The sequence below is a fragment of the Aythya marila genome (genome assembly GCF_965140915.1).
Source record: "Aythya marila genome assembly, chromosome: 16".
Classification (NCBI taxonomy): Eukaryota; Metazoa; Chordata; class Aves; order Anseriformes; family Anatidae; genus Aythya; species Aythya marila.
Genome location: NC_139057.1, coordinates 5454853 through 5480580, shown reverse-complemented (window position 1 = coordinate 5480580; position 25728 = coordinate 5454853). Strand labels below are relative to the sequence as shown.

Genomic DNA, 25728 nt, shown 5'->3' with positions numbered 1-25728 from the left:
CTTGTCACATGAGACAAGAGACCAAAACCCACCTTGCTGCAGCCTCCTTTCAGGTAGCCATACCTTGCAGGTCCCTTTCAGGCAAGGAAAGCAGTAGACAAACAAGACAGTAACTCCAGTAAATACCCAAGCTGTCCGTATTTTATGTTCCTGTTTTCTTTGCTCAGGTTTAGGTCACAATAAACGTGTTTAGTTTGATGTGTCATAAAAAGAGCACATGGCTGTTCCATTTGTGTTTCCAGTTTATTCACCGGGATCTTGTGTCCTACCTCAAAGTGTGTGGGTAGGCTTCACTAGGAGGTGGGGGGGGGCTGTTTATTCCCCCCACTTTTGCATCATGCAAAGAAAAAGAAAGGAAGGTCATTATTCTTTTGCAGCACTTGGCAGAAGTTTTAGAGCACAGGGTGGAGCAGCCAGTCAATGTCTGAAAGGAACAAAAGGACAACTGTGGCAGCAGAAGAAACAGAAAACTCCGATATGAGAGGAAAAAACATCCAGCCAGGTGTTGATTACTCATTCCCTCATCCAGTCTCCCCCTCACATCATCAGCATGATGAATTCCACACTCAACCCTGGTGTAAGAAAGCAGTTAATTTTGCTAGGGAGAAGTTTCACTAACCAAAAGAATACATTCACACCCCACTTGTAACAAAAGCCAGTTACTACACATTGATTTATAAAACAGTCACAGAATTTATTGAGATAAATACAAAGTTACATAGATTCTCTATTCTGACAAATGAATGACACTGCCAGAGTGTCCTCATTTAATTGGGTTCTAAACAACACTGTGTACAGTCACAACTGCCACTAGGGCAGCATCCTCACAGATGCCAAGTGTACATCATACATAAGTTACCAGTGAATTCGAGTTCTAAGTAACATGACTAACATGCTTTGGATTACAAGTGCTTGATAATTCCCTATAGCATTCAAGCAATATTGCACCCACTAACGTTATTCTCATGTTCCTTAGCTAGAAATGCTTTGAAGTGATATTCTTACTGCTTTTGTGAGAGTGGATCAGCTACCTAACTTTGCTCCATCTGGCTTTTAAAATACATATTTTTGCATAATTTAAACAACCCAGAGAATTGTATGTTAACACACAGCTTTACTCATCATTGCATACATTTGTCTATTACAAGACGTAAAGTGCGGTCTTTAGTCATGCTGAAACCACTTCTAGTATAAAATTAAAACAAAAGGGCAAACCTTGTAAAGGGTAAACCTGTTTTAACAGACCTGCACATTGCCTACAAAAAAAAACAAAAAAAAAAACAACAAAACAAAACAAAAAAACATACCCCAAAACTATGGTGCCCTCCGTTAGTGCATGCAACTGTAGAGCTGAAAAAGGTTTTAAATGCTCTACTGAAATCTTATCATCTGGAATAGACATGATTTTGATTTCTGGAGCTAGAGAGGTACCAAATGTTGTTAAAAAACAAGCAACTTTGTTTAGCCTTTTAGTGAACCTCTATAGCTGGTGGCTTATTGTTTACAAATATTTTAATTAAAAAATCCTTAATGAACACTAATCAAACACACTAAATCATACAAAAGCTTGTGTTTTCCAGTGGATTATTGCAAGAAAAGGTAATTATTAAAAGATTATCTGACAAACAGAAACCTGGGTTGGGTTAATGTTCAAAGTATCTAGTATATGTACATTTCAAACATACTTACATACACACACACACTTAAAAAATTTATCAGTGCTGAGAAATTTAATGAACTGATAATAGAAAAACAGAAGTAAAACCTTGTCAGAAAGGCCTTAGAAAATTTGAACTGTTAGAAAATACTAGTGTAATGCCAGCATTAGAAAAAGATATTAGAACTAGAAAAAATTAACTTGAGGGGTCTTTTGTTAAGAAATCGCAATCATAAAAAGTCTGTAGTGAAGAACCATTTTAAATTATAAAAAATTGTAAAAAATTAAATGTAGAATGTTGCAGAATTTACAGAGCTTATACTGTTTACTGTAAGAGCAGTGATAGCAGTGGTACATTTCTGCCTTTTGCTTCCAAAAGCATTTTGTGAGCTCACAAGGAAACAATTCAATACAAATACTGTACATTATAATACAAGACTAGTTAGACAAACATTCAGTTTTTCAGCATAACTGAACCCTCAGAAAGTAGAGCCCAGCTGAGGAACCTACTTGCTCTATCACAGACAAGCCAGATTTAAAACAAAAGAAGGAAAAAAGTTATTTCTGCAAAAATCTTCACCCACTTGAACTACTTACTAGTAATAACAGTGAAACAAGGGGAAAAGAAACAGTTCCACAGGCCTATTTATGACAAATTGTGTTCACTGAGAAAGTAAGTATCATTACATAAAAACGTTTCTTTAGTAATCATTAGTTTTTGAACAGGACTAAGTACCGATCCAAAATCTGAAGAGAGTTTTTTTTTCTTTTTTTTTCAAGCCCCATTCTAACAACAGGTTTGGGACATGACAGAAAACAGGATCCACCAAAACATATTAGTTTTGGAATTTTGCAAACCAGTCAGATGCTCTCAGATTTCATTAACAGAATTTTGCTCTACCTGTATACTAACTCCATCCTTCTTCTGAAACAGTCATCTAAATACACAGAAGGCATGTCCTATGTAAGCTTAAAGATCTCAATAGCCTCCATTTGTCGTCTGCCCCAACCCTGACCACAGAATCCACAGAAGTTATAAACTGCATTAACACCTTCTTTCTGAACACTTACTACTGGAAGTTTCTCCAGAATTTATATATCCCGTGTCTTACAAACAAATTAACAGGTTGATGGGGATCTGAATGTTGGACCAGTTAAAAGGTGCTTTTCAAATGAAGTAGGAATGAAAGAGACCTGTAAAAAAGCTTAAGTCTGTAAAACTCTAACACCCTTCTAAAGAAATAGCACACGCTGAAGGAACTGAATCCTTTAGTTGAAGGGAACTTCAGCAGAGCAGAATGAGTAATTTTCAGTTTGGAAAATTAATGGTCTATCTACAACTAACCAGCACCAGCAGTAATAGAAACAGACAGTGTTAACACCTGTAGGAGTATAGTTTAGAAATAAAATAGAAAAGTCACGATATACAAAGAATGTCAAACTCTGTGCTTTGAAAATTATCACATTATATTAAGTAAAAACGAATCATGCCTTAGCTCTAGCAGAATAACTACTTTATAAAATGAAATGATTGAACTTTTTTCCCCACTGATACAGAATTAAATTCTTCATCCTTTTTTTTGTTGAAATTTAAGAGCTATTCACATACATACACTTCTTTCAGACAAAATAAAACACAATATTTGAAATGATACAAAAGCTACAGTAACAAATGAGAAAAATATCTGTATGTAAGTTTGCTATAATCAAAAAAAGATTCAAAACACATTAGAAGCTTATAGCAGACTACTACAGGAACTGTTTTGTTAAAAAAGAAATAAATTTCAATTACACTGAAACACTGAGTATGTGCAAGAATTTACATACAATACTGAACTGCAGGTAAGATCAGAGTTACCACCCACATTTAGGAAAAGAAATAAATTGCTCATGCATATCAGACAAACGTAGAAACATCTGTAGATGAAAGGTGGTCATGAAATAAGAAGTATGGTATTTCTCAAAAAGCCCTTTCTAGCTGTTTTGTCACTTTGTGCCAAAAACTTAATTTTCTTATTTGTTCATCTTATTCATACTAACCATGAATGTTGTGCAAATAACCATTTTGGCATCCAGGGCTATTGCAGAAGAACGCATTAGTTTTGTTTTTCAATGGGAGTATTGTCCATGTTGTTTTGTTTTAGTTTTATGGTAGCAAAGAAGGCCACATCTTGATCTCTGTCAGATTGAAGAGCTAGAATGGTCTCCTCTGCAGCTTCTAGATGAGGATTGCCAACACTTTTAAAATAAGCTAGAATAAGGTGAGAAAAAGACAATTTTAATCAAAGCCAAAAGAAGAAATTAAACATTTTTTTTTTAAAGCTACAGGGCATGCACAATGCCTAAATATAGAGGATGCCAAAAACATCTGGGATAGCTCATCCAATTAATGAACTTCTTAGAGGAACTACAGCAAGCTGAGGAAACTGTCAGAGAAAGAAATACGCTACGTTTTACTCATCTTATAAGGTACTTAAGTATTTATAAAAATAAATTATTTTTGATAAGCCCTAAATGGAAACATGCCAACAAGGAAAAGCAAGCTCAGGAAGCTGCCTTTGTCCAGTGTTTCGCAAAACACTCTCCATACTTTAACTCAGAAATGATAAGAGTTTTGTTTTCTAAGGAATTGTAATAAAGGAAATTGTAGCAGCGCACAAAATTATATTATTTCCTACTACAAGTGTTAGCTTCAGCTAACAATTCCATCACACAAAAGAGGAATGACACTTCATTTGACGGACCACAAAGAAGACTTAATTAAAATAAAGTTTTGAAACAAAACAATACAATCTAAGGTGATGTTTAAAATTTCCCAATAAAAATCTATTTTCCACAAGCACTACAGACACCAAATATAAACATAGGCAGCAACATGCAGGAACTGCATTACTTCCTGCTATAAACAAGTATGTAGCTGCCCTCTAGTGGATGAAGCATTATTACATTGGATATATTATCCATGTCAGTTTCAGGCCCTTCAGGGATGATGATGATGAACAATTAGAAGCCAAGACTGAACAGCCACTGTATTATGCATTTCTAAATCTATATCCCTCAATCTAAATTTAAATACAGCATCCCAGATTACAACATACATTTGTGTTCTCCGTATAAGCAGAACCAAACAGGCTTTTACTAGTCGAGTGAGCCAATTTATAAAGAACTGCACTGGCAGATGAAGGACAGCATTTGTAAGACATTAATTCTTTCAGAGGAAATTAATGACCACACCTTTCTCCAGTAACGTCTGCCTTAGAGCCTTGGCGAGCAGAACCCTTACGTTTGGCACAGGATCTGAAGCAAGACTTAAAAGACTGGGGAGTAAGTGTTCAACAAATTGGTCAACAGGCATACATTCTTCTTCCACCACAGCCTACAGGATAAGGACAGAACATGAGAAAGCAAGATTTATGTTAAAATTACAGCATTTGCCATTCCTTTCTATCTTATCCTTAATTTTGTCTGACCATTTAGAAAAGACAGAGTTTAACTTTAACTTAACTAAGAGTTTAACCACACCTTATATTGCAGTGCAACCTTTGAAAAACATTCTAAAAATGCATCTTGCCATTCTGAAGATGACCCAACATGGGCAGATAACTTAATTTCAGCTCTATTTTAGGAAATACTGCTCTCTTGCCTGTCATCACTCCTTTGCCTTTCAGTATTAAACTCACTTCCCCTTCTTCTCCATCCCTATTAGAGCAAACCTTTGTAGGGGGCTGAAGTGTGATGGATGGGAGGCATGAAAATAGAGCAAAGTAGTTCCTGGCATCCGGCAGCGATTGTTAGCTCAAAGAGATCTTGTAAACCCTTATCCCAGCACATCGACACAGGTATTATAAAATGTTTATCCCTTTAGGATTTACTTCCTAACTTGGCTACTAGGATGGTAGAAAGGAACAAGGATCAGCTGTACCAGCAGGAGGCGTAGCACAAAATTCACCACAGCTTCAAACCTGAATAACCATTTGCTACTACTGACACCAGCCCAGCCCACAGAATCACTAAAAAAAATTCTCAAGTCCGAATTTCAGTTTTGCCTACATTACTGAAAATTCTCAAACTGGCTCCAAATTAAATGTATGTAGACCCTCAGAGAAAGAATGCTCCAACCTGACAAATGAAGGCAAAAGCTTGTCTTCCAACCCACTTGGAACAGTGACGAAACCGCACTATAAGTTCATTAATGAAATTTAGTCCCAGTGCATTTGCATTGTTTGCATAGAACTTCTGTAGTATTGCTACAACCTGTGAAGCAAAGGAAGAAAGATTTAAATTTTAGCCCTTAGGAAAAGGCATCGTTGTATTTGAACCTTATAAAGAAACAACAAACATATACAGTATAACCAGCTCTGCCTGAAGAATTTAATGAATTATTACATTTATATTGGAGAAAAGCCTTCTGTAGAGAAAGCATAAGATGATGTTCAAGTTAAACAAACAAAATTAAAATAAAACCACCATTAAAATAATGCCTTTATCCATGGTTCCACAAACAAGAAATCCTTCTACTCATTCATCTACGGGATGATGGCATTATCATGAAGTCCATAGATTAAACAAACTTTGAGGAAAGGTCAGTTGTGGTTTTTTTTGTTTGTTTTGTTTCTTTGGTTGTTTCTAAAGGTAGAATTCAGGGAAAGTTCTTCTGAAAAGTCTTATTTCCTGGTTTCTATCCAGTTAAAAACATTTATCACTCACATACAGCCAAATGAGGAAGGCTTTAGGACATGCAGAAGTCAGACAACTCAATGTATTTTATACAGTTTCCTTTTAACCGCATGCATCAAAACAGAGCAAGTTCAAAAGGCCGGTAACTTCTGCCTACAGATGGACAGAAGCTCCTGAGGATATAACAATAAGTGATTTCAGATATCCCTCTCAAGAATAATATTCCTCCTGTCCTTCCAAGTAAGTGAACTAAATCCTCTACCAGTTTGAAGGAGATCCACCGAACTTCTGAAACTTTATCGGAGCAGAGAGTCAGTGCAATATGTCTTAAGTAGTCGTAGACATCATTAGGATTGTAGAGTTCCAGTATCAGGATCAGCTGCCTGAAACAAAGAAGTTATTAACTCAACCAAGTGCAGCACTAACCAACTGTTGAAACTCAGTAACGATCACTTGGAGCCTTGAAAAGGCCATGGTTATTATGAAGCACCTGGAGAGGTTAGGTCTTCTCTTTATAAAGGTGAGAACACATATTAGAAAAGACACAAGAGATGCAAGAAACTTTTAATCAAGCTGTATCAACAAAGCATCACATTTGTTGCATCAAAATAACAAAAAAACCTACAAACAGAAGTACAATGAGATGTTTCTCTGTAACTTCAGACCAGTGTCATGTACCTTCCCTCAAAGTAAAAATCAGAGATTTGCTCTGGTCTACAAGTCTACATTTTAAAAATTATTTAAATCTACAAAACTGCACAGGACTCATTTCAGTCACATCAACAAACAACACAAAGTTACCTAACTCTCCACTAGATGTCAGAGGACTGCTGTACAACAACACTGCACCAGAGTAAGATTCAGTTTGTTGAGCCAAACAACAAAAGGGAGAATAAATCCTCAACAGCCCAAATAAAGCGACGAGATAAAGACGAAGGTCAGATTTTAGCTGCAAACCACGTCCACAAAACATTCCTCGGGTTCTTTAAATATCAACAGGGCTTGTTGAAAAAGAACTGTGAGATGTCACTATCTCCATTATATACCCAGCCATATGGAAATACCAAACAAATACATATATATTTTTGAAGAAGTCTTTTCTATCCTGCAGATATGTAATACAAAAATGACTCTGTATATACATTTCCCTAATTTTACATGCAGTCCAGAACTGAGTAAAATCTGAACTCTCAGTGAATAGTACCTATCAGACTGTCATATTTCAAAAGCTACATGCAAACCAGATCTCCATTTTGGCATGTGATGTTTTAGTTTCTATTGTGGTTGATCGCAACAGTTTGCATTTAAAAAAAAATTGCCAGTAGCTAAGTTCCCTGATTAAGTTCCTTAATAAAGAATGGTTGTGATCTTTTAGCTCAGAATTAGGGTGCACTAACTTCTGAATATAATTCTCTATTTCCAAGTTAGTGATATACATGAAAATCAGACATTAAGAAAATTACGTACTCTGCCAGCTCATAACGAAACCTCCAGTTCCTGCTGTTATCAGTCACCACAAATTCTTGAAGTTGATAAAGATACTCTCGCCTTTTGTCTGCATGAAGTAACTAAAGGAAAAACATTACTAGCATAAAGCTGATCAAATTCAAAACTCTGAAGATACTATCTTCAGAAATTAAATTACACTTTCCTACCTTTAGGAAGTCATAGAGATGTTTAAGGACACCAATGCGCACTTCATCTAGATCTTTCAAGAATCCATTGAAAATTGGCACCAGATCAGCAGCTGTTAGCTGATCCCCCAAAATAACTGCTAGTTCATGGATTGAGAAAGCTAGTGTCCGGCGTACCTTCCACTGCAAACAGTTTAAGAAGAGATACATATTAGGTACCATAAGTGGAAAAAAAAAACTCACAGCTTTTAAACACCACCTACGTGAGGGACTGACAAATGGGGCAAGCTACATAGAAGCAGAAAATGTTAGTTACATTTATGATGACTGATTTAAATCTTGAATTTTAAACTCCTACTCCACATTTAAATCCCTTACAAAAAAGAATATGATGTTATAGCTTCAGCAAAGCAAATAGAACAAAAGCTACAAGAATCTCAAAATTATGCTTTATCATTAGAAAGCTGTAAGAATTTTTTATTGTTGGTTTTGGTGGTGGTGTTTTTTGTTGTTTTTTTTTACCTGTACATCTGAGGCCAGCGTCTCATACGTATCTTTCAGGCAGTGCCAGTTCTGCCTGCCCAGCGTTAAGGCCACTCCAGGAAGACTATATGCACAGTGTTTGGCTATTTCAGTATCAACAGTCTGGGCACGAGCAGGGTCAGTCATTGACAAGTACTGGTCTAGTAAAGGTTGAGGTATGATATCCTAAAGAGAGAGCACAGCAACAACACACATTTCCATTAATTTAGGACCAGTAAGAAAATACACCTGCTGTGCTGCAGTATTCTCTTCCTACCAACCAGTGGGGAGCAAAATAAGAACAGTGGCAAGACACCCATTTTGTGGTTTTGCTTTACAAACTGCAAATGAGTAGTTATTTGCCTTCCCATTAGGCCAGAGATGTCAGCAATGAACAGTAAATATTACTTCTTGAACAGACTACGTCAAATCAAACTGAAGATTTATTCTTTACTATAGACAAACATTAAATCCAATGACAAAGCAGTATCATCAGCTCCTAAAGTCTGTTGCGTGAATTGCCTCTAAAGCACCAAAAAGACAACAGGTAGGCTTGTTTACCAAAAACATATTTTTTCTAGTTTTCTGATTTAAAATAGTTCTCTTTAAATGCCCAGAGCATTTCTTCACCTTCTGCAACTGATCAACTGCAAAAGCTACTGCTGTATGAAGGATGAGATGAACTGTGTCTAGTACTCCACTAAAGCAGGTAGATGCTATTTTAATCACCTGTAACTTTGACTTGTCATCTTCAAATGGTGGATTCTTTTCCTGGTCTTTCTTTAAAAATACACTGTTTCCTCTGTGTTGTTCCCCTGAATCCTGTAAATGGACATACTAGTTAGTGAAATGAGTTAGACTTAGCAGTGTTTGCAATTATTTCAAAGCATCACAGTAAGAACAAAGCAATTCAGTTACAAAATAGCCTTTTAGAGACAAAGCCTTATTCACTGTGTTTATACAAGTGCAAAAAAGACAACAGTTGTACACTACAAACACTGTTAAGATCACAGATAGATTTGCTTCGAGAACAGAATTTAATGCAACAAACCCATCATTCATTCAGACTTTGTGCAGTTACTTTTATTATACTCTTAGAGATTTTTTATTCTTGGCATGAATTTAACTATTAAACAAGGCAGCTGAGCAGTTACTCCAGGTCAATATCATGATAAAAGCATCACTTATTTTGGAAAATACCACTGGAAGCTCCAAGCCTATCAAATCATGAAGCACACACACACACCTCTCCCCAAATAAGTATCAATGGAAACCTTTGAAAGACTCTAAAGGTTTAAAAGACCAAAATCACAGAAAGTCTAAAAGATCACAGGGTTTTCTTGTTTGTTTGTTTTTGGCTATTTACATTATTTGTACAGGTCTTATGTGCAATTTTTCTTTGTAGACATTTTTTCTTAATCATTCAGAATTAGCTCTAACAACATTAAATACTGCACAAATGATTCTTTTTACTCCTATCTGTACATTACTGTCAAGAAATAGTAACCAGGAACTGTGTAGGTATCACCACCTGATTCAGCCTCCTGCTTGAAGATCACAGGCTAATTTTAGATCGATTGCAGGAAGAGGTGAGACCATACTTGATACGTTTCCCCTGAAAACTACTACAAGGCTACTGCAAAAAATAACTCTTAAGTAGCCTGTGCACAAGCAGAAATAATAGCACTCAATTTTGTTTTTTAAAATAAGTAGCATACAGTAGTTACAATGTAGTAATGGCTTCAGATCTGAAGCAGGTCACTTATGTCAGGGACTACACCAACATACACATTACTTCAGTTGGTAAGAATTCACTTCAGTCATGGAGCCCAATGCACACTTACTGTGCTTTTCAGTATACTGGTGGCAGACTCATCGCTGATATCATCTTGGGATGCAGTGGATGAAAGGGTGTCTTCCTCCAGCTGGTTGCAGGTAGTATCTGAAACAGCTGTTTCACCTGAAATAGTCTTGTTCTGAAGTTTGCCACTGCTCTCTTCCATTTTTTTGGTCTCACAGTTCCCAACAGAATCAAACTGAGCAGCTCTTAGAGCAGCAGACAACACTTGGACCTGAGCTGTTATAAAGCAAGAGACCATTTAGTATCCCTTCTGCACTTAAAAGCATTAAACTTAGTTACTTAATTTGAAAGGATAAAAAGAAATCAGATCTAAGCTTCACAAAAACATATTAGCAAACATTTACTGTTAGAAAGGCCTATTACTCTTCCACGAAATCTTCACATAAACTAAGAGAAATGACATGAATACATTAACATTTTCAGCAGGAGCATTCTACTAACTTCTCCCACTGAAACATGTTTATGATAACCCCCCCAAGGTATCACAGTATACTGGTTCACATTTCACTCTTCATATTGTCAAACATATTAATGTAAATTCTTTATTAATATTCTTGAATTGCTTCATCTACCTGGAAAAGGCAATAATGTGCATTTAAAACATTTCTCAAAAAACCCACAACAATCTAGCTAGAGGAAGGAGTTAGTAAAACCACCTCTGAACTTATCTGCAGAAGTGGACAGAACACTAGCGGTTGGGTTTACCACTACGTCACCAATAAACGTCGGAGAAACTTTGCTGCTAAGAACATGAAGTTACTAAGAGGTCAGAATGCAAACACCTTGAGGTAGTTATATCTCCACAGGCCTAAAGAAAATATAGTCTCAAGACTATAGAGACGTTAGAGCATAATTTAAAGGTGAAGAATACTAGAATACTTTGGAAACGAGGGGATAGGACAATTTATAAATATGCCTGTTATCAGTTCTTTTGCTGTTTTATAACTGTTCTGGATGTCAAAGCAGAAGGGAAACAAAGATTAATAACCACATCTCCTTATTCTGAGAATTGAAGCATGACTGTTCAACTAAAGTCAGAAGGAAAAGGGGATGTATGGACATGTTCTTGCTTTCTCCCATGTCTCTCCAAACCATTCATTTTCCCACTGCATAACTGTCAAGCTAACATCTTTCCATTTGCTTTAGTTGAACATAATACACTTCTGCTCTTTTCTATCTCCCTTTTCTTTCCAAAACTCATTTACACTTTTTTTCTTTTTTCATTCATACACTTCAGTTTCTGCTTTCTTTCACGACTTTAATTTTCAATATTTCACCTCTAAGCCTTCCCCTTTCCATTCTCAGACATGAAAAACTCTCCTGATGCCTTTCTAGCTTGCCATGAGGAGCCAACTAGATATGCCATACTGCCACTCTGCCACTGCTCACAGCATAGCAAAGAAGCCAAATAAAACTCCAGTTGCATGCAGAAAAAATGAATGAATAAACAGACAGATGAAAATTGATAATTTACTCAAGACTTAGCGGAATGAGAAACAGTTGACTATGGATGACAGGCTTGTCAGGTGAGTCCTAGCACCATATGAGTACCAAACCATTTAAAACACAGTCAAGGGTTTCTATAAAAGCCAGGAGAAACCTTTCTGGGGGAGAACGTTATTCTATTACAGAGTCTCACCTTGAACATCTGGATCATCTATGTGCTCCTGTAAGCTTTCTAGAACTTTTTTTATTTCACTGCTAGCAACACAGTTATTACATGGCACAGAGCAGCTGTCTTTGCGCTTCTCAGTCTTGAACTGAAGCAACTCCAGGTCCTGACTTATATCAGGCAGAGGAGGGCGCCAGTATAGAAATGTATTAAACACATCCTCAGCAGACTGTAGCCTTGAGTTCGTTCCTGGAAAACTGCTGTCTGTAGAGACTTCAACCATACCAGCAACAACTTTATCATCCTGAGACAACCTAGACAGATCTTCTCCAGGATTTGTACGACAATCTGAACTTGCTTCCCATGTGTCTTTATTCAGGTTCTCAACTGAGAGCGGCATATTCACTTCAGCTGAAGTCTCCTCAGTTGAAGGCTCTGGTTTGATTTCCATTGGTTGTTCTGAACTAATAACAGACACACAATTATCCATATAAAATATCTCTAACAGTACTTTTGAAGTAAAATACTTCATAAAAGGTAGCATCAACTACAGAAGCTTACTTTCTCCACAGAAAGACAATGTTAGGGCTACACTTTACTTCGACAGTTTTCCCTTTATCTTCCTGTCAAGCCATCTAAGTTAATTTCACTTCAATAACATGGCTACATGCAAATAGACGTACATGTACGACCTCACCTTTCATACCATTTCTGGAACTCTTTTCTTAAGATTTGCAGCCCTAAGCAGCAACTAAAGGAATTACCTTCTTGCTTCTCCCTTCCACTATACCACATCTTTCCTATGATTTTACCTGGATGATGTAGCATTTGTACTAGAGGCAATTAAAGTTATATTGTTGCTTGGTTGACAGGAATTGGAATTTACATCTTGTGTTGATGGTCGGATACTCAGCGTCCCATCTTCTCGAATGTAAAGACCAGCACTTGAAGGGTTTGCAAAAGTAGAAATAAAGGGGCCAAGAGACTGAAAAGCTGCCTGACGAACCTGGGATAGTATAAAGACAACATTCAGGATTCACGTAACTCCCATAGAATTAATGCTAAAAAATAAAGTTTGATCCCAAGTTGTTTGTTACTGTAATAGCTTCATTTAATGCCAAATTTTACCAACTATCCAATAAGTGACACCTACACAAAGGGTGTCAGAATATTAAGAAACATATGGATTTTTTTAAAATTTCAAATTTGAAGGATATCATTGTATACTTCAACTAGTATCTTAAACACAAGCAACACACTCTCAGAAGAGCAGTACACTTACAAAAAACATTGACAGGAATTCTAAATAACAAAAGAGAAGAAAAACAAGGTTCTCTCTTAGGCTTATCTCTTAGGTAAGATTAGCTTTTTCTAGATAAGAATCTAATCGCAGCAAAAAAAAAAAAAAAAAAAAAAAAAAAAAAAAAAAAAAAAAAAAAACCTTGCCCATTATCGTGTCTGCCTGGGAAGACACATCAATTATAGAGTGAGTTGCTTACCCATCTACAAGTGTCACTAATAAGACTGATGAAGAGTGGGGATAGTTTGCTTCTGCGGACTTCTGGGGATGTAGTGTAAGACACTGCCATAAAGCATTCAGCACAAGCTTTTCTCATTCCCCAAACACTATCAGAGCAAAGTTCAAAGAACTTGGGAATCTGCCAAAAATAAACAAAACCAAGACTAATTAAAAACTAAGCAAAGGCTGCAGCAACTTACTATCAAGGTATTTGTTTGGAAACTGGAGACAATGAGAACTCAGAATAAAATGAGTGAAAAAAATAATAAAAAAGGGACAGGTTAAAAAAATGCATTAACTGAAGAAACTGGAAAAAATTATCTTCCCCTCACTGGGATTTCATGTTTGACTACACACATTAGGAAAGAATAGAATTAATGGCTTATTTTTCCTGAAGTTGTAATTTAACTCATCTAGTTCAGGGAAAAGAGAAAGTCAGTAATTCTGAAGTATGCATATGAACCATCAATTACATTTTAAAAATGCTTTGCATAACAAGAATTTTCTATTTCTACTCAATCCCAGTTTTGCCATATAAGTACATTCAAAGCCTCCAATAAAGCCATTTCAAAAAAATACATAAACAGATTATATAACAGAAAAGACAACAGAAGAAATATTATTAAACCATTTGAACTGATAAATACATGTCTTGTAAATGGATTTTGATTTTTTTTTACCTACCAGAAGTCTTTCTGTGGCTTCTTGTCCAACTGCATTACAAATGTCACCAAAATTAGCTGCACAAATCTAAGAAACAGAAAACATCATGAATAATATTCTGGCTAACACACTTTCAAGTGCATTAGGTTTATCATCAACTTCACCATGCATTATTTAACCCCTGTAATAAATGCACATTTGACTATTCAAATTTCAGCCATGTAACTACATCCTGTAACCTTAACTCATTCTGAACAAATACTCATTAGAGCAGGCTTCCATAAACCACATGCCTTTGAAATCAAGCAGAAAAGGCTTCTGCATTGTGAAGAGAGTCTTCTACTTCAGTAATAATTAAAAAGGACTAATAAGCCTACTTGGAAGCTTTAATGACTTTGAACAGCAGCTGTCAAAACAAAACAGATTAAAATATGATATGAGTGTCAGGACTTAGGTGTACAGACAGAATTATCTTTGCTATAGCTGAAACTGGCTTAAGCACTTTGCTGAAGCAAACTTTAATCAACATCTCAAGTTAGTCCCATTTACAGTGCATTATATTCAAATTCTGTAATTAATGCAGAAGGCACATTCCCTTGTTGCCCAAAAAAAAACCACACAACACCAAACAGCTGAAATCTGAAATGAATTTACATGAGCCTATGTTAACATACTATTTATTTAATGTAAAACAGAATTATAATGCCGTAACACAGGTCAAATTCCAACACCAACAGCTTGTGTTAAGGACCAAGCTGCAGCTCAGCATGACCCTTAAGTCTGATGAATTATTTTAAGACTTCTTATGCTGTAAGTTTCCCTTTGTACTTGACCATGATTTAAAAGGAATCTTGCACTTCAGAGATTTCTCCTTTGAACAATAACAGGTTTTAAAAAAGGAAGAATGTCTAATACCTATTTTTGAATTTCTGGTTTTGAAATAAGATAGCAGAGCAGGTAATTGATTTGCATCACAGAACCAAATATTGTGGCTTAAAAATAGGTTGTGAAATACTATTAAATGGTGCAAAACCTACTATTCCCCAAGGACTGTTATCTAATTATTTAGTGAAATACAGAATCTATAAGCCATGCTAATAAATTAAAACTGTTCTTCCAGACCCTTTCAAATTTCATCAGTGAAAGCCATGATTAAATTCCTCAAGAAGACATTTGAATAGCTGTGTACATACAAATTCCTTTGAAGCATTTCAGAGTTGAAAACACACCTACCTTTCGGACTTGAAACAATTTCCCATCACTGCAAAGTTCACAAAAACGAGGAAGCAGCATGTGCTCAACTGTTGTTCTGCTCAACATAGAAGCCATTTTACAGATTATCTAAAATCAAGAAGGGGATATGAGGAAGGACAAAAAAAATATACAACTTATAAGCATGGCCCAAACCTCCTCTTAGAAATTACTTCTGAGAGCAAGAAAGCAACTACCATCAAATAGATTTCAGTGCTCTAGATTATTCATATTTTTGTACACTTGTTTATGTAAAGCACAACTGTAGTTTTTATTTAAAATCATTCCATACTGTATTTAAAATCATTCTGTACTGTCACTCCTGAACATAATATTTCTTTACATTATTTAACTGGATTAAAAAGACAGTGAATTGGCTTTTATTAATAAATACATTTTCAATATGATTTACAGTGTGGCATACATACAGCGGTATTTTTATACATGGAAGACAAAGTCTTCCAGCCAGTACGCAAGGGCACCAGCCAGTACGTAAAGGCACAATCTTTAAGTATATGGCAAATATCTCAAACTTAGGACTGCTCAAATGCTTAAAAACAAGCATCATCCTAGTTCTATATAGGATCAGACAACATGATAAGGCAAAAGTTTGCCATACAAGAAGAGAGATAAGGGAGAATAAGACAAACTAGTCACATATGTAAGCTAACGCATACTTTACAGGAATCACACTCAGAACTTTTAAGAATTAACATCTTAATTCCATAATTAGTTAGTAACAAATTCATTAATTTAGCTCCTTTCTCTGAGAAACTGCCAACTGCACCTACCACAGCAAACTGTTTTACTGCTGTGAAAATCAGGTTCTTTGGACTTTAGGTCTCCTTTCACCTTGCACTTTCTGGAATAACATGCTGTAATCTTTACTTTTGAAGTGGTAAAAAGGAAGGGGCACCCATGCACCTTTCTCCTCAACTATTCTGCCCGCAGCACTGGGAGTTTAATGCTTACACAACATAAGCATGTGTTACACGATGTGTTACATGATGTATCAAGTCCTGACCCTGTTCCAATTCTTTGAGAATTGTCTTTTTTTTTTTTTTTTCTCCAATGGTGCTCAACATTACAAATGACTAAGAAACCTACCAATTCAGCTCTTAACAGCTTAACATACATAGATCCAAGCTTCAACTATATCACATCAGTGTTTCAATTCTCAACAGAGCAACTAACGAATAGAAGAATACAGGAAACTGAAATAATGGTATAGAAAGTTTAGGTTCTATTATTAATGTAAAGCTCTCAAGCCAATACAAGTGTACGTACAATTTTGATTTCCCCTTCCTTATGCTTATTCAAGGCTTGCACAAAGTTGTTATAAATATATTCTAAAAAAGCTTTGTAATAGCACTGCTAAAAAATAAAGAACAAAAGCAATAAAAAGCCTAAAAGGTAAAGATACAAGCTTTCTTTCAAACTGAGTTTTTCAAATTCACTTACATTCACAGCTTCCACCTTGTACTCATCATCACTGTCAGGAGCAGAGAGGTCCAACAGAATTGGACACACCTTGTTTTCTATGTCACTCTGAGCAACAAGATCTTGTTCCAGCAGTATGAGCAGTGCTTCTTGACCTGCCTTTCTGACCTAGTAATAAGAACGAACAGAACAGAAGTCTATCACTGTAAAAACATCATTTAGTGACACGAGAACTACAGAAAGCTTGTTTTCATTGAACACAGAGGTACAAGTTAAAAAATAGAAAAAAATCCCTCAGCTTTAACAATAAAAGGAATTAGTAATAAACAGTAAATTTTAATGTAATTGTTAGATGCCCTTTAATCAAATCCTGAGAAACCAAAATGTGAAGTAGAAGTCAGGACCTGTATGTTACAACTTCAATAACAGACTGTGTCAGTATGTCATTAGGAAAATCCTACACATTTCCCATTACCCACTAGGGTAAAAATATGTATATTCAGACCTCCCTAGCAAAGTGTGCTGAAATCAACACATACCAATAATATGTAATAACCAGGTATCAATTAACAGGAAATTTATTCTCTTTTCCTCATATCTCTAGTTCAAACCACAGCATGTTTTCCAACTATTCAACTCACAGTCTGTTTTACCTACCTGATTGTTAACATCTGTTAGATACCTCACTACTATGGGCATAAGGTATTCAAAAAATGCTGTTGGGAATTTTGGTCGACTTTCTTGCAGAAAAATGGCAATTGGAGGTATTTGTTCCATCAGCTCTGTACGTACAGTTGGTTCTACCAATAAATCAGAAGTAAAAGCTACATTAGTAAATTGAAAATTAAAAAAAAAAGAAAGTACATTACGAAAAAGCTAGGATTTTGTTTTGCTTTAAAGCTTTCACAACAGAAAAAGATGAAAAGACTAGAAACATAAGGAAATATCACCACTAAGACTGCCAGTTCATAAAGGAAACACAAATAAAATAGCCTTACACGTTATCACCACAGTCCAGAGTTAGAAAAATTAAAATAAATGCATTCAAACCTGCATCTTCAGAGAGTCTGACTACTATTTCCATTACAGTCAGGAAGTCTTCCTCATTGTTACTGAAATCTCGAAAGACATCCAAAAGACCTCTGGCAATAATTTGCCTGTGGAAGAACAACAGATTAACTGCCTTGATATCTTGTCAACAACATACAGGTGAGATGCAGGAGGAACTTAATAAATGGAAAGGGACACTTAAAAAAAAAACACACACATCAAGCTCTTCTCTAAATATTCAGTCGTATTAGCTATACAATTTTGCCACACCCCCAAAAAAACGAAGACTGAGTCCAGAGATATTCGATGAACAAGAAAGAAAAGCTATTAATGGAAATTTTACATAACAGTTATTCAAACAGAAATTTTGCATTTAGCAAAATAATGAAAGTAACAGCAATGCCCCCAAACCCACCATGCTGTAAAACTTGTATCGCCATCAGGTGTGATTGTTGTAACTGTACCTGTTAAATACGTTATCGCTGAAGGCATATTTTTCTAGACGAGCCAGCGGAGTCAAATTATCCTGTCCTGGAATGTCCAAGAATGCTGTTATCCTCATGCTATCACAGTCTGGTCCATAATCTTCAAATCCAACTTGAAAGACAAGAAGAGTAACAAAAGAAAAGAAAAATCACCCAAAAGTCCGCAAAAGATGCTGGAATATAAAATATGCCAATACCTCTACCTATTTTTAGAGCTATTCTTCAAAGCAAAACTATTTGTGTATCACTGAAAACTGCTTACCAGAAGAAATCTTTAGTTACACCCAATGAACTCAAGGGCAATACTTGCATAGAGACCAGTAAATTCAAGCCTTGAAATGGAACTGAAATGTAACCTGTTTCAGCTGTCACAATATCCTTGGCTTTTAACACATTTTACTTTGCAATTTGACAGAACTAGCCACACTACAAAATTAAGAGAGCTCAGCTGACAGAACTGCATGCCACAAACTGACAGACAAATTCAAAAGGAAAGTAAGTCCCATTAAAAGAAAATGACATTTTCAGTGATAGAAAATGCAAAAGCATATTGCTTTAAAACAGCAAACTTGTGTCTGTTTCAAAGTTACCAAGGCACATTTTTCTCACCGCAATTACAGACTCCCAAACATTCACACCACACAGGTGGCTTTGGAGAGAAAACAACTTTATTTGTGAACATACCGGGTGACTTCTACTGCAGATGTTCTTAACTACCGAGATTCCCCAAACAAAACTACTGTTTTCTAAACCTTTTTTCTATTTGTGAACTTTTTAGCCAAGTATTACTATACCAACCCCATACCACCAAAATCTTACAGGCACTGAATCCAGTAACACGCCCTTGATTATAGATTACAGGCAAAAAAAATAAGGCTGTGAGGGGGATAGGAAAAATGATAACTTCGCTGTCAAATTATTTCCTGTGCTCATTTCTTAAAGCATAGGCACTGAAGAAATCTGTCTGCAACTCAATCTTCCAGACAAATTCTCTCATTTCTGCAACAGATACAGGAACATGTACAGTAACTAAAACTACAGGAAAAAGTTACACTGGAGTAGCTGACACTGCTCTGGGCATGCAACTTCCCCAACCAAGCACACTTTGCTCACACAAATCACACAACACCCGTGACCTTCCTGAAGTACAAATGGTGCCACACTGCTTCACATATGCGAGAAGTAATCTCTCTCAGGCCAGCAAATGTGCTAAGAGTGACAGCCACTGAAGAAAACACGCCAGTTTCTGACTTGGCAGGACAAAATATTAGGTATTTGAATTGGTAAAGAAAGCACAACACTGGCAGTAATTTGCAAGCACAATGACAAGCCAAATGGGCTGTAAGAACAATGCCTGTAGGAATGAAGCCCAGGCACTCCAAGCCAGGGCTCTACAGGCCTCTTGTCCTCAGGGAGGGGAAGTTACACTGTGCTTCCACATTAGAAACCAGCAGAGATGTGGCTAAACAAATGAGCAAACCAAATCTTGTTTCATTTATAGCATCAGTTTCCTCTGCTTGCAAAATGGGAAGAACAGAAACACCCTCTCCCTTTGACGCGCTCAGAAGATTAGCAAATGTGTGCGTAAAGAGCTGTGCGTCCCCATCTCCAGTATTCGGGGTAAATAAACTCACAGTCCTTCTCAATGCGCCAGCCCAATCACTACAACGCTTTTGCACATCTTAAAGAGAAGCCTTCATTATTTCATAATACACTCTGAAATTGCCAGTGGGTTTAATGGTGTCTGTATGTAATTGCAAGGTCTCTGATACAACAGCTCCTTCAGGATTGAAGTGGCTGTACCTTAATCAGAATAATTAAGTTTCAACTCTATCCTCTTATTCTATCTACAGGTTTATGTCACCGACACTTCTCTGAAGAACTCCTTAATCTGAAACCTGCACAATGAACTGTGTTAATACCCATTATAAATTATTTTTATATACAAATACTCTATTACCAAGAGGTACCAAGCCTCTGCTTTTTTCCCTACAAGAGAATCTGATTTCATATGCCTGTAATTGATTTCCCATTATTTAATACTTTGTTTTTGCTTTGTATCCTTAAATAGACTGAATCTCTAGAAGACACTGTTTTCCAAACTCACAGAAGTTATTATTAACTTAATGAAGAAATACTTATCAGCACACATATTATTCTGCTGTCCTCAATGAATAAGAAAGCAAAAGTTACTGGGACAAATTACAGGCCTGAGATGAAGACAACTGAAACATGGTTTCCTAGTATCGGACACAAACTGAAGCCAAAACATCTTCCACAGAAACACAGCGCTTAAAAAATAAACTACATCGAACATATTTGAGACAAAAGGTTATACCTGGGGGCCTCAGGAGGAAAAAAATAAAAAAAAAAAAGCAGACTATACTTATGACAACACAGTTTCCAAGAAACCTACTTGAATAGTAAAACAGCAATTCTGCGCTCTTGCAGACAGTGAGCTCCAATCAAAAAATTCAACAGGACTCAAACAGAAGAAAACTGGGGGATTAGATTTTGTGTTGCTGTTGTTGAAAATGTTTACACAAACATGCGACTCCACAGCTACGTGATCAGCAACGTATTTTAAGACACGAGTAACTAGCATGACTGTGGATTCTTATGACACCCTTATTTCCATTCAATTGGCCGTTATCATTTCTAAAGGCTTTTTTTTTAATATACTTTTCAAGTTGTCAGTGTCAAAACATTTATTTGCACAAGTGTAGGTAACTTACATTACACTGCCCTAATAGGGATCATCTATGCACCTGTCCCAGGGCTAACGCTCCCACCAAGCACAGCACCTGAAGAGGCAGCACCCAGTGCTTCTGCTCCAGAAGTAACCCACTGCAGCACCGAAAGCTCGCAGGAAGCCAGACTAAGATTGTAGATTTCCTTTTGGAGGTTGCAACACTCTGTCCACCTCCAAAACCTAACTCTGACCATACTTATGCCTGTGCAGTTATAATATATATTTCTGAAATGCACTTGTTACAGAATTAACAGTTTAAAAATGAACTCGTTTCACTTTACTATTAGTCCCTTCAAACATTTCAGCAGAATTCCTACCAGGTCAAAAAACAAGAAAGTAAATCTCAATTATAAATCTTGCTACAACACTACACCAAGGACTAATTTTCGAAACTTGATAAACATGCTTTACTTCTCTACCTAAGCAGTTTTATTTTTAATTTATATTAGCTAAGCACACATTAGTGCTTCTAGGACTTGAGGGAACACAGAGCAAACTACTTATGCTGAGGATGAAGAGAGTTAAATACCTGAAATTTTTTCCACACAGACTCAGTACACATAAGTTAGAAACAATCCATTTTGCCTTCTCTCAAGAATTTTTCTTCCATAAAACAAGAAGCTATAGGTACTTACAAATTTTAAAATACATAATACCAGAAAATAAATTACAGAAATATGTTGAACTTGTACTTCTACTGTATCTAATAATACTCCTTCAGAGGTGAACCACGCATTCAGCGTTTTCCCTCTAATGGTACCAAACAAGTGTGTAATTTGTCCATCTATAAACAAGATCTTTTGCTCAGCCCTGAAGTGGCCGGGCAGTTGGATTTGAAGATCTCTGCAGGTCCCTTCTGACTGAACTCTATTCTAGTCTATTCTATCTACTTGAAGACTGCTGAGTTTGAGTTTGCCATGCCTCAGTTTGACCTAGACTCAAAAGCTGCTTAGAGCCTACAAGAACCACCTACAGCATTACCGAATTTAACAACACAGCACATCACCAGCTACCGTCACTGTATCACTAACCACTTTTTCCAACACAAAACATTAAATACTGGTTCACTATGTAACAACTTCATGAGCTCAACTAGTTAATTTTTTTTTCTTCCACAGTTTTTAGAGGTAAAACCAATTTTAAAATATATATTCTTAAGTCTATTAAGGAGATATTTGAGCTAATTATTTTTCTCACCTTACAAAAACAAGATGTCAAACTGTAGTTTATTAATTTAGGTAGCTTCTATGATAGCTTTGCCCCCTATTCAATGGAATCCCCCCAGCTGTCTGTTCCCATGGAGCTGAACCTCACTGTGGATAACACTATTTCATCAACTTAAGAAAGTAAAAATCCAGTCCTTGTTACTTATTTGACTGTAATTTTCCTGAAATGCGCCATGAACTCTTTGCTAGAGACTAGTCATTGGATTAGCCCAGTATCTCAATCTAGACAGGATTTCCTGAACTCCACTGTATCAGAAATTGAAAACCGCCTTGAGTGCCCCAATTCTAACCATATTGCCAAATTCATGAACTTAATCAAAGGTTATTTTTAAAGCATAAACAAGATTTGCATAATGCTTTCAAATATATTTCCCTTTATTTACATGCCCATCCTAAAAGTGATCATTCCTTTTACACAAATGTTAAGTGACCCATGTAAAATGCTTATTAATGACTGCATACGGCAAAACCTTTTTTTAATCCGAACCTTTTATTTTTTTTTAAATTAACTTCATGACTCAAACCAGAGTTTTGCATTCAAGCAACAGACTTATTCATCAGCTTATCATACTAATTTTTAACCAACAGTCTCAAAGAAACAGCCAAAGACCGAAAAATATCGGAGAATGAACGCTTAACTCCTACTGAAGTCTACTCCCAGATCAATGCCAAGATCCATAAAACATTATGGGAAATTTGCATTTATTTCTGTTTGTGCTTTACACTGAGCAAACAGAATTCAATACTATCTTTGTTTTATTACATGGATTAAAAAAAAAAAGAAAAAAAAATAAAGGGAATTGGGAGCAATTCAGAAAAACACGATCAGTTCAAAGAACTAACCATTTGTTGGCACTATGAAGGGGATTTTTGTGTGTGTGTTTTGTTTGTTTGTTTGTTGTTTTTTTTTTTTTAATTAGGGCAGAGAGAATTAAGAATTTTCAAGTCTTAAGGTACTGCAACAACTGTTGCAGCTCTCCTGTGATTAGAGGAGCTCAGGTGAGATTGATGTGCTGAGCTCTGCAGAACAGCCTTCAAATCAGCCTAAGCACATTGAAATGCATCTCCTAATTTCCTTGTCACTTCAATCCTGTTCAACATATGCATGCTTTTAGCCATTTAAGGTCTTGACACGGACTTCTTTCATTTACTTACTGCAGCAAGCAATATCTTTTAGTACCCATTATTAAGCAACTTCCTCCAATGTTATCATGATTTCAAATCCCTACATGCTAAAAACATGCATTTCAAGCATTATACTCCAAGGTTTGCAAATTTTGATTTATTTACTTTTTAGATTTCTAGCTTTCCAAATAGATACTATTAAGGAAGGAAAATGCTTTCTAATGATGGCTTTAAAATCATTAAGATACACACAGTTACACTTTAATTCTAAGAAAAACATCAAAGATGTTCTGCGACACGCAAAAAGACACAGACACAAAATGAACCAACAGCTCTCACCACTTAACCATTAATTTCATCTAAAAAAATAGAACTGTCATTTGTTTTTCTGCTACCTACTCGTGAAATGCTGAAACCTGACGCACTGAGAGCAAAAAACAGTTAACAGCAACTAACAAAATTCCACAGGGTGATCCCCTGCCTGCAGAAGCAGTGTCCCTGCACATCCTTCCAAAAGAAGGCTTTAGCTTCCATTATGCTCTCATGTTTCTCCTGGTGTTGCTCAAGATCATCTTCTTCCTAATTTTGAATGTTTACAGTAGACAGGGAAGCAAAAGCCTTCTGTTGTGCATTTTCAAGTACTATTACACAGTAACAGAGTGGTTGAGGTTAGAAGGGAGCTCTGAAGATCATCTGGCCCAAGCCCCTGCCGAGCAGGATCACATAGAGCACGCTGTGCAGGATGACATCCAGGTGGAGATGCATCTCCAGAGAAGGACACTCCACAACACCTCTGAGCAACCCGTTCCAGTGCTCTGTCACCCTCACAGTAAGATGCCCCCTCAAACATTTATGTGGTAAACAAATCAAGTCTCTCACAAACACCAAATTCAAGCATCAGTTTGTCTTTTAATGGAAATGTCAATCCAGCATCCCAAGTGCAAACGAAACCACCCCCTGCACCTAGCTGGTTCCCAAAGCAACACCACTTCAGCGATTAGCGGCTACAGATTTACCTCCTTAAGCAACAGCTCCTTCAAGTTGTCTGAGCCGCATTCAGCTCTAATCCCCTAACAAAACTCCACACTGTACCAGCTGAACCGCCTCGCCTAGCACCAAGAACAGGGTACTTAACCTAAAGCCACTAGCTTCTGCCAGCCAGCTGGCGCACAAAGGCGTTTATTTCCATTTATTTCCCATTTCTGAAGGGCACACACACGACAACGCCTGCACCTCAGCGGTGCATGCCCAGCGGAACCCCCAGAGCCTGGAACCACCCCCAAAGCCCCTTTGAGCCTCACCAGCCGGCAGCCACAAGACCCCTGAGGCCTCAGGACGGGGCTGATCCTCTCAGAGGGGGTCTGGACAGGGCCCATTTCCCTCTCCCTGAGGTTCAGCTGCCCAAGGCGCTGCTGCCACAGCCCCCAGCTGCCCCCACAGCCAGCGGCCCCTCACCTCGGGCCCTCCTTCCCCACAGGACGGCGGCGGGCACCGAGCGGTTCCCGGCCCTCAGAGCGGGCACGGCTGCGGGTGTCAGGGCTGAGAGGCCGAAAAGGCGAGGGAAGGAAGGGCCCTGTCAGCCCCCGAGCTGCCCCCACAGCCACGGAGGAGCCTTCAGCTCGCGCTGAGAGGCTCCGCACGGCCCCGGCTCGCTCCTGTCGCGAATTAAAAAGGCGGAGAGGGAAAAGAGAGCGACTGGGGGGCCCAAGCAGCGAGCGGAAAAATAAAAATTAAAAAATATACAAAAAAAAAAAAAAAAAAAAACACACAAAACAAAACGACAGTTACTCACAATCATCTAAGTCATCCTGCAAATCCACAAAATACAAAGGGATCCCTACAAACAGAAAACAAAAAGAGAGACACCGGGGAGGGGGGGTTGGCTTCGGAGGGGCAGCGGCGAGGGCGGCCGGGCTGGGCCGTGGCGGTGCCCCCGGTGAGGCGCCCCCCGCCCGCCGGCCCCACTTACCGGCCATCTTGGAATGGACATGGGCGAGGAGGAGGAGGAGGAGGCGGAGGAGGAGGGCGCAGGGAGGAGCCGCCGGTGCTTCCTGCCCCTCGCACGGAGGCGAACCCGAGCGGCTGAGCAAACAGCAGCTCCCGAAAGGGGTGGGGGGGAGAACAGAATCGCCCCTAAACGCCCCCCGTCCCTCTCCTCAGAGGGAGGAGAAGCGCGGTCGCCCCGCCGGGGCTGCAGTCAGGTGACGGCGGACGGGCCGCCCAAAATGGCGGCCGGGCCGCGGCGGCTGAGGGG

The 25728-nt window shown here is 37.7% G+C and overlaps 1 protein-coding gene across 2 annotated transcripts; it reads right to left on the bottom strand.

Annotated features, from left to right (window-relative positions):
* Positions 1 to 682: 682 nt before the first annotated feature.
* On the bottom strand, positions 683 to 25576 carry LOC309884507 (serine/threonine-protein phosphatase 4 regulatory subunit 1-like). Of its 2 annotated transcripts, XM_082773543.1 has the most exons (20): positions 25444 to 25571; positions 25267 to 25311; positions 18351 to 18483; positions 17887 to 17993; positions 17494 to 17636; positions 16858 to 17004; positions 15379 to 15486; positions 14167 to 14232; positions 13463 to 13621; positions 12776 to 12969; positions 11991 to 12427; positions 10335 to 10567; positions 9220 to 9312; positions 8491 to 8676; positions 7990 to 8151; positions 7802 to 7902; positions 6597 to 6717; positions 5777 to 5911; positions 4892 to 5033; positions 683 to 3908 (listed from the first exon to the last, which is right to left on the bottom strand). In XM_082773543.1, the coding sequence occupies exons 1-20, from the start codon at positions 25448 to 25450 to the stop codon at positions 3754 to 3756; spliced, it is 2874 nt and encodes a 957-aa protein (XP_082629669.1). In that variant the 5' UTR covers positions 25451 to 25571; the 3' UTR covers positions 683 to 3753. The 2 variants fall into 2 exon arrangements, with proteins under 2 accessions (XP_082629669.1, XP_082629670.1); XM_082773544.1 differs by lacking the exon at positions 25267 to 25311 and having other exon boundaries at positions 25444 to 25576.
* Between the last annotated feature and the right edge of the window lie 152 nt (positions 25577 to 25728).

Coding starts and splice junctions, on each gene's coding strand:
- LOC309884507 (XM_082773543.1), bottom strand. Junction 17,005..17,493: donor TAACAGATGTTAACAATCAG/GTAGGTAAAACA, acceptor TCTTATTACTAG/GTCAGAAAGGCAGGTCAAGA. Junction 12,970..13,462: donor TTAGTGACACTTGTAGATGG/GTAAGCAACTCA, acceptor ATACTATCCCAG/GTTCGTCAGGCAGCTTTTCA.